Here is a 10,006-nt window from a genome sequence, read left to right as displayed (position 1 = left end):
GATGTCAAACACCTTAAAGGGATGAAGAACACAGCCTGACATTGCCCCATGTTGGACCAGACATGTGATGGGTTCTACCTGGCTGAATTAGATTTTAAATGGACCAGACAAGAGTCAAGCAATAAATAAGGTGCCTTGTCTTTTGGGAAAATAAAATTATATCCATACTAATGAAGTACATGACACATGCCAAAAGATCTGAGCAGTTTTCCACATAAGCTTCATGGAATTCATAGCAACACATCTATGAGGCCTTTCTGCCTCAGCTCTGGGGATCCATGGGAAGCATGACTCATGGCCAGAAGTCCCTCCCTCACAGCTGTGTCAATAAAGGATGCATCCAATCTTCTTTTTGGCATACATGATATCAGTTTTTTGCCATAGTTTAATCATAGGTATCTGTATCTGAGGTAGAGGATTAATTTTATCTTTTTGAAAAATAGTCAAACCCCAACTCACTGAATTTATTGTTGCCTTATGATGTGTGTGTGTGTGTGTGTGTGTGTGTGGGGGGGGGGGTGGGGGGGAAAGGGGACAAGGACTGCCTTTTAAAAGGGAAGGATGAGAATGTGCACAGGAGGAGCTCTTAGAGGCTACAGCTGAGGACATATCCTATCAGGACCCTAAGGGCAGGACAGTACAGGTGCTTGAATAGCAGCATTAACCATGCATGGGCATGAGGAATCTCACTAAGGACATGAAATGTAAATCTGACCTGTGTACCACTTGATAAAATTATTGAATATCAGGAAATTATGAATTTGAAGTGGGTAGATTTTATGATACAAAAATGTACCTAAATAAACTATAAAAATTAACATATTGAGTATAAAAATATCTTCAGGTAATACTTTCATGGGCTATTTTTTCTCATTTTATTAGTTCTCTGAGAATTTTGTACAATATCATAGGACTGTCAATGATAAAATCTATTTCCTAATGATACACTTCAACTATAATTACAGAAGAGAATTTGAAAGCTGGCTTAATTTGTGGGACTGTTTAAAATAAATTAAAAAAACACACATTATGTATATTCTGAAAGAGCAGACATAGGACACAATCTTTGTGAAAACTTATATGTATACTGTGAAGAGCACGAGGATGATTTAATGGTGAACATTTGGTGTTTGCTACCCAGCTGCTTTTTTCTTACTCATTTTGAAATGTTGTCCTGCCTTGGCCAACCCTGTAGCTGGGATAGGATGCACTGCTGGCCCAGCTAAAAGTAGACTTTGAACATGGACAAGTTTGTAGTTTACATGAAGATACTGGAGAGTTTTATTTCTTTAATGATGTCTTCCCATGACATCAACAATTTTACATTTTAGTTAATATGGGATAGGGACCTTGAGTGGGGGATCAGCAGTGTCAAGGCAAATTTAATTGTCAAATATGAGTCGGATAATTAGATTTTTGTTCACAAACTTGTGAACATGCAAAGAGTTTGAATAGACTGAAAGGGTTATACAGGTGAGGAAATCAACAAAGTCTTAGAAGGCTTATGAGTTGTTGAGCTTATACAGCAAGATGGGAATGAGAGCATCCCTCTTCCGGCCCATGTTCTGAACTATGAGCTCCTGGTAGGTCCCACATTATTGTGGGAAAATCACAAAGGCCACAAATAGACTTTCCTGCCCATTGTGCACAGCATGCCCTAAATGGACAGGTCCAGTGTCTTCGGATGTGGCTTCTCACAAAGAGTGAAGCTAGGTTTCACCTTGATGGAATCATTTTGTTTACCTTCAGGGTTTCTTTCTCTACTAGTTCTCTCTCTGGTTAAACTGAGGTGTCTTTCCCATCTTTAGGCACTGGTTTCAGTTTTAGGATCAGTGATAAGTGTGATCAGATGGGGAGAATCGAGAACAAGCCTCCAGAAGTCATGAAAATGACTTCATAATGTTTCTTCATGGGTGAGATAGCTTGAGACTGCTACTTAGGAAAATAATGGGACTTGTCATGTATTTCCTCTAAATAAATCTGGCTTTAATAGCAGAAGTCCCTGCTTTCTTCACTCCTGTTTATTTTCAGTCACTCAAACTGACGTGTGCTGTCAATATCTCCTCACTGTAAGTGTAAGCAGGAGTATTTAAAGAAAGCAGTATTGTTTTATTTTAGGGTTAGCAATTTTCCAGGGCCCACTGGCAAAAGCATTTAGTGCTAAAGAATTGCATGTGTTTGCTTTGTTCTAAATATAGGCTGAACAGCATGTAGTGGAGCCTGCAGGCTTCAGACCAAAGCTTTGGAATAAAAAAAAAAAATCCAGGAACTAAGTATCTCTTGCCCAGAATTAAACAAATGAGTCTATTTTTGTTGTTGTTGGTTTTGCTTTTTGTTTTTTGCTGTTTTGCTAATGGCAGTAAAGGAACTAAAGGAGAGATCAGATTTTCTATTCAAATCTGTTGGTGGCTTTTAAATTTCTTTTCCCATTTCCCATTGTAAAACCAAAGTCTTGCCACTTGGTCCAGTAACTCATGTCTGGCTAAGTGGATGGCAGCTGGTGTGTGGTCTTGCAGGACCCGGGAAAGGCTGACGAGTAATCAATGGGACTGCTTTGAAAAGGCACAGCTCTGGCATGTTTGCCTTTGAACTCTGCCCTTAGAATACCTCTAGTTTTGTATGAATCTGGCACAATGCCAAAGAGCTTCCAGTACAAACAGTTTGACTTGGGATTACATCACCAATGAGAAGGGAGAAGGGGAGGGGCATACAGGCAAGGCCTGTGCTATCAGTGGGTCATCTTTCACCTTGTTTCTCAAATTGGAAACTGTAGATCCTGCAGCCTCCTGATGTTATTTTCAGAGGTACACACATTGTGGGATGTTTAATATATATATATATATATATATATATATATATATATATATATATATTAAAAATCTTGTAGATGGTCCATTTGTTGAGCTGTTGTAAAAACTGCCACAAATTTAACTTATCAAACAACTGTTCATTGCTACACCATCATGAAGGCTGGAGGTTCAAGATCTCCACTTAGTGGCTTCCCAGGGATGACAGAGGGAATTTATTACATTCTTTTCCTGGCTTCTGAAAATTTTGGTATTCTTTTTTCCATAGTCTCTGCCATCACACTTGCTTGGCATTTTCCTTATTGTGTATTTGTGCATCCTCGTTTGCCAATTTTTTATTAGGATACCAATGTATTAGATAAAGGTCTGCCCTACTGACATTGTTTTGACTCGGTCATTTATAGACTATGCTATTTCTAAGTAAGGTCCCATTCATGGTTCTTGGATATTCAGTGTCTTTTGGGGGAAAACGTTCATTTCACAATCTTCTATGTAAGTCATACCAACCAGAGTTTAAAGATGTGATGAAGGAAAGCGACTTTAGTTGTCTTGGTACTAATTATATCAATAATAATATTAATCATTTATTAAATTCTGTTCATGCTCATCATCCACTCAAGTTGTCATAATCTCCATTTGTTAGCTGAAAGTTTTGGTGAGACTGACACATGGATGAGCTATGTTTAGACTCAAACTATTCCCTGCTTTACATAGTCTTTTCGATCTCCTAAAACTCAAGTAAGATCAGCATTTGTTAGTAAGCAGAACCTCAGCTCTGAATGTCCACAATCCTTTTTATTCTTAAATCATGTGCACATAAAATCAAAGTACAGTCAAGGATGTAAGACCATGCATGGACTCAATCTTGGGTGGGAATGAGAAGAGACTCCAGGACACCCAGGCATGTGTGTCTTGATAGGGTACTCTTCCTTGAGGGAGAGCACTACTGAAAAGCTCAGGGGAGCAATGGCTCACTCTAATGAGATTCAGTCACAAAATAGTTAATGTACCCCAACTCAGCCATGTTGATACTGGCACTCCTCCACCTAAAAAAAAGAGATGAAGGGATCCTCTCACTCACTCGATGCATGTCTCAGCTGGGAGTCAGTTTTAAGATCTTTCATGGGAAGTTGAATTTTCTTTCAAAGTTGTCAGTCTGCTCTGGTGACACCATTGTCTTCTGGACACATAAGGGAAACTTATATGATTGGGACCTATTTTGAGATTTGGGCAGCTAGACTTGCCTCTTGGAAAGTTTGGGATGCTGAAGTCTGACGGAGAAGCCAGTCATTTCAAAAGACAGTAATTTCCTCGTGGATTGGGTACTTACTATTGTTTATTGAACAACCCTGCTCCCTCTCCCTTTGGCCCAATCTCATGCCATAAGATATTTCCAACTTTAAGGCAAGCTAGACATAAATCAGGAATGAAATTGCAGTTAAGTTGTAGAGCCAGCTTGTTTCCATTTGGGGATAGTCTCCAATTGAAGAACTGGCTTTGCAATGTCATTTCAAAGACTGTTGTTTCAGTTTTTGCTTTGACAAGTAAGTTCAAAGATCAGAAACTGCATATGCAATATGGGTTTTCAACTGCACTACTCCCAGCCTGGCAATTTCCAAGTCGTTTTTCACATTGTTATCAGAAGTACAGAGGCAAATCATGTTGAAGGGAATACTTTATTGTAGCCAAATAACTACCTTATCCCCACAATGCTTCTGGGGTAGAAACCTAGCAGAAGGTCTCATAGTGTAAATTTGCTTAGCCCAAGTAAAAGCATTATAGGCCTCTGCATGGAATGGAATATTGAATGTAACTCCTCCTTTGTTTTGTTCCTACTCCCCTTCATTCTAGTCTGCTTGCTAGTTATTTCAGGATTGAGAGTTATTTCATTTAAAACAATTGTTATTTATTTGAAAACAGCACTAAGTAACACTGGCTCTTTTCTTTTGAAGTGTAGCATTCTACATTTGAACTTTCTAAGCCAGGGAAGCAAATAATTCTGGTTTTTGGCTTTACTTTTGCTGTTGAAGTACTGTGTCTGTGAGAGAACATGTAATACACATGGTGGCAAATGCCTTCCCACCCTTCAGAACCATGTGGAATGAAATTCCACTGTCTAAACAATGGGGGAACTTTTGACTGAACCTTCATTGTTCAATTGTATCTCAGTGAAATAAAGGAAACACAAGAAACATGCTTGGATTCAGAAGTAAGTCCAAGCACATCAATACATGTTATCAAGTGTCCATTAGAAAATGGCCAAGGAAAACTGCCATGGCTTGGTCATATTGTATATGGACCTTTCTAATCAATCTTCCATAGTGGGTTCTACTCACCCCTCATCTTTCAGCGCATCTTTTCATCTGCTGCCATGGACAGGTGTGGCATGGTACAGTAGAGACTCAAATTATGTGCAAGCCAGGTTTACATCTGTCCTCTGTAACACCCTTTCAAAGAATTCCACAGAAAGTTCGATGCAAAAAGCTAGTGTTAGATATTCTCACAACATACTGTAAGTTAGATGGATGCTGAAACCTCAGAGAACTGAGATTTCTACTCTTGGACAAATTTGTTGAGCTTTATAGGACTTTACTTGAAATTTTCCTTGTATTTGTTATAGACACTTACAAGTGTGCTTTAGCTTGGTTTAAAAATGTGAGTTCTGTGTCTCTTACTACACAGGATAAAGGCAAAAGATAAGAGAGAAAAGGAGAAAGGGTCTTGTTTCTGGGAGGTAGAGATGATGTGCTAAGTTCAAGAACAGTTTTCCCAATGGGGGAGAGAGGCACTGTGTGGCATTTAGACACCACAACTTCCTATCATAGCTCTCTTTGTGTAAATGCCTAGAAACATGAAGGTTGATCCTGAGAAGCTGAATGACCTTACCTACTAAAGGGCTCACACACTGGAGCTGAAGTCTCTACTTCACATGGTCTTGTCTTCTGCTACAGATTTTGTTAACTCTTTGTAGTCCAAGTACAGTTTATTTTCTGATTGGCTTGTAATTATTATTTTGAATGGCCTGCAGCAGATGCTTGCTTAGGCAAATGCAATTGACTAAGAGCAATTGAAAAAGCATCTTCCTATTTCCATCCATATTCTTGCTTATCACAGATAATCAGCTCTGATAGTCTGGGATAGTCTGAAAATGTTTCTTATAAACATCAGTTCACAGTGATTCTATTTTAGTTGAAGGAAAGAGAATGTAAGTGCTCTTCATAAATTTGCCTGGAGATGTGCATTGGACTTTATGCCAAATTGGATTACATAGAATATTTATTTTTGTAGCAATAGTTATATTGCTAAAATCATAGTCCTTGATACCTTGATAATTACTTAGGGAAATTTCAACCATTCATATAGCTATGTCCCTTGAGTATTACAGATTATCTTCACCCATGTTTCTTGTACCTATGAGATTAGTCAGACATAGGTGTTAGATCTTCAAATACTTCATAGACCTGCAGAACATGGCATTTAAATGTTTTAATATTTAAATTAAATTTAAATATTTAAATTAAACGAGGCACAATTGCACCTGACAGCACGAGTTATTCCTGAGAGTATATTGGGCACTGATGTCACTCCTTCTGGGGTCCATCCTTTCCTTGGCTAATGGCCTCTTGGACAAAGAAATGCCCCACCTGGACCAATGATTTGGACATGCTGCCCTATTGTGCTTGCAGGAGACAAACATAGAAGACTGCAGAAATTTGCCAAGTCAGGTAAGACAGCCTTTCTACCTCCTTGCTTCTGTAGTGGTCAATCAGAGACTCTAGGCCTTAGGCAAAACTGGTTGCCCGACACTGATGTGAGATTTTAGGTGACTGTCTAGGTAGCTTTCTGTTTCTGTCTTCGCTGCATTGGGGCATGGACAGGGGCAGGCATGACCTGGGAGAACTGGGTCTGGGATCCTGGATCCCAGCTTGCTCTCTGTCATAGATAGAGAGCATCTGGAGGCATCCTTGGGATGGGAACTTGTAGCAGTCATCTGTTTCTGGTGTGATTTCTCCCTGAATAAACATTCATCAGTCTGTTGTTTCCCAGATACTCATTTACCATGTTTTATTTTTTTCTCCCTTAACAAATAGTTGAGCTATCAGAATTAAAAATCATTTTTATTTAAGATGTGTTTATTTAGTGTCTTGTTTTGAGTTCAGCACCATGTGCCTGTGTACTTGTTGTTTATATGTACTCACACATGTAGGTCTAGCTTGTGAGGCATCTCTTTTGAGATGCATGTTTTTAGATACATATATTGAACCAAAAAGGTGAATTTCTTGCTCTTTGATTTTCTGGGGCTGGAGACCAAACCCAATGCCTCATACATGGTAGACAAGTGTCCTATCACTAAGGTGCATTCCACCTCCGGGAATTTTCATGAAAAGACTTAAAACAAAACAAAACAAAATCCCAGTATATGCCACTGTGCCCCTACACCACACCTTGTAGGCAAGTTATGCTAATTACGAATATAAGTATAGGGATCAGAGAGATGGCTCAGAGGTTAAGAACTCTGGCTGCTCTTCCAGACATCCTGAGTTCAGTTCCTAGTTTGCAAGCAGAATCAGAATACTGTATACATAATAATTAAGCATTAAAAAAAGAATATAAGTATGTTGTCAGTAGCCTGAAAGACTAGTAGCTGTAACTTGTTACTCTCTCATTTTACATGACTTGCATTACCAGTGTTTTCTTCTTCTTCTCCTCCTCCTCCTTCTTCTTCTGCAGTGAACTTTATTGATGGTACTCAAGAGAGCAGGGCTCTGTAAGCCCCTTCATTCTGGGGGTCTGGGATGAAAACTGTGAGGAAGATTAGTGTCAGGGGTTGTTGGACAGGGATTGCTTAGCAGCCAGGGCGTCTCTCTTGCTCATGTCCTTGCTGGGGGTGGATGGTCCAAGATGGGCTCTTACTCCTTGGAGGCCATTGAGGCCATGAGGTCTACTACCCTGTTGCTATAGCCAAATTTATTGTCATACCAGGAAATGAGCTTTACAAAGTTGTCATTGAGAGTGATTCCAGCCCCAGAGTCAAAGGTGGAAGAGTGGGAGTCGCTGTTGAAGTTACAGGAAACAACCTGGTCCTTGGTGTAGCCCAGGATGCCCTTCAGTGAGCCCTTGGATGCCTGTTTCACCACCTTCTTGATGTCGGCATACTTGGCAGCTTTCTCCAGGTGGCATGTCAGGTCCACGACGGACAAATTGGGGGTAGGAACATGGAAGGCCATGCTAGTGAGCTTCCTATTCAGCTCTGGGATGACCTTGCCTACAGCCTTGGCAGCACCAGTGGATGCAGGGATGATGTTCTGGGCAGCCCCACACCCATCATGCCACAACTTCCCAGAGGGGCCATCCACAGTCTTCTGGGTGGTGGTGATTGCATGGACTGTGGTCATGAGTCCTTCCACAATGCCAAAGTTGTCATGGATGACCTTAGCCAGGGTGGCTAAGCAGTTGGTAGTGCAGGAAGTGTAGCTGACAATCTTGAAGGAGTTGTCATATTTCTCATGGTTCACACCCATCACAAACATGGAGGCATCAGCAGAAGGGGTGGAGATGATGACCCTCTTGACTCCACCCTTCAAGTGGGCCCCAGCCTTCTCCATGATGGTGAAGATGCCAGTAGACTCCATAACATACTTGGCGCCAGCATCACCCCATTTGATGTTGGTGGGATCTCGCTCCTGGAAGATGGTGATAGCCTTCCCATTGTTGACAATCTTCCCATGTTCAGCCTTGACTGTGACCTTCATATCATTGCTTAAGAAAGAACACTGGCTGGGCATTGGTGGCACAGGCCTTTAATCCCAGCACTCAGGAGGCAGAGGCAGGCGAATCTCTGAGTTCGAGGTCAGCCTGGTCTACAGAGCTAATTACAGGACAGGGTGCAAAGCAACACAGAGATACCCTGTCTCAAAAAAAACAAAAATAAGAACACAGGAATGTCATAGATTCAACTTACAACTTGTTTTTTGAATGTTGATCGTACAGAATGTGACTTGCTACTCTAACTGTATTTGTCATGCTCGAGTTAGAACCTTGAGTATCAGTCATTTTTTATTGTTTTTAATAAATATACTAAATTTAATAAATATATTAAATTGCATAAATATTAGCAATTTTACAATTTCTAGTGGATTGGGATATTGATATCCCCCCCTCTGCTACTCCCAGTCATAGGTGATGTGTGGATGAATGGGCAAAAGATTCTTAGCTTTAGGAGATAGTGTGCTCATGATGTCTCATCTGTCTCCTTCTCTACCTGAAGGCAAAGTTCAGCATTACTTTCCCCACTGAATTAAGTAAGTTTCAGTGATTGGTGACATGGCTGTTAACAAGAACTCACCCCCTCCCTCCACCATTAGTAACCCTAACTTGACAAAGAAACTTTTCTATGTCAATCCCAGTGCAACAAGGATATTTTTCTAGGGCCATGTACTTTGAATCATTCTGTATAGTAAGCAACTTGATATTTTAGTTTGTTGAGTATGCAGTGTGTGTGTGTTTGTGTGTGTGTGTGTGTGTGTGTGTGTGTGTGTGTGTGTGTTCTTTTGGAATATTTTATGGAATATTTTTCTATCCTTATTTCTAGAAATGTTTTTTCTTTCTTGAGCCTAGATCTGCAAGTTTATCAGTTCACTGATGTGACTGCAAGGGTAAGACTTTCAGACACATGATGGTGTATAAGAAAAAAAAAAGAGTTAGAGTTCCTTAGAGTTCCAGATAAGTGCTGATGACTTGAGCGATACTGCTCATTTTCCCCTTTTCAAGTCTGCTCACTCTTTACAAACCTTGCAAGTACCCTAATACCCAGGTTTCTCTAAGGATACTTTAAGTTTATTAGATAAAAAATTATTGAATTTAATTAATTTTATTAAATATCATTTTCCATTAATATCACAACATCTGTGTGTGTAGAAATTTTTACACTGTATATATTAGAGTGTGTCTTTGTGGGAAATGTTATATGTGTGGCATGTTAATTGTATCAGTTGCATCAAAGAGAAACAGCTACTATATGGCAAGTGTTACTATGTACTGTAACTCTGAGGTTGAATGTCTTTCCCTGGAATCATTGCCCAAGAAAGGTGTGATAATGCCAAGCAGTAGGGTGTATCATGCTACTCCTGCAACTGCTATCAGGGTTCAAATCCCAGCTCTCACACCTCCCAGCTGCATGAGCTCTGTGATTTGGCTTC

At 40.1% G+C, this 10,006-nt stretch overlaps 1 protein-coding gene across 1 annotated transcript; it reads right to left on the bottom strand.

The window, feature by feature from the left end:
• Nucleotides 1-7,717: 7,717 nt before the first annotated feature.
• LOC127221260 (glyceraldehyde-3-phosphate dehydrogenase-like) lies at nucleotides 7,718-8,593 on the bottom strand. The gene has a single exon (XM_051183150.1). It carries the CDS (start codon nucleotides 8,591-8,593, stop codon nucleotides 7,718-7,720), a length of 876 nt encoding a protein of 291 aa, XP_051039107.1.
• Nucleotides 8,594-10,006: the final 1,413 nt, after the last annotated feature.

Source organism: Phodopus roborovskii, unplaced genomic scaffold (genome assembly GCF_943737965.1).
Source record: "Phodopus roborovskii unplaced genomic scaffold, PHOROB, whole genome shotgun sequence".
NCBI lineage: Eukaryota > Metazoa > Chordata > Mammalia > Rodentia > Cricetidae > Phodopus > Phodopus roborovskii.
The sequence above is the reverse complement of the archived record's forward strand: the minus strand, read 5'-3'. Positions and strand labels throughout refer to the sequence as shown.

What these genes read in the sequence shown, in the direction of transcription:
- LOC127221260 (XM_051183150.1), bottom strand. Translation starts at nt 8,593, where the DNA reads ATGCCCAGCCAGTGTTCTTTCTTAAGCAATGATATGAAGGTCACAGTC.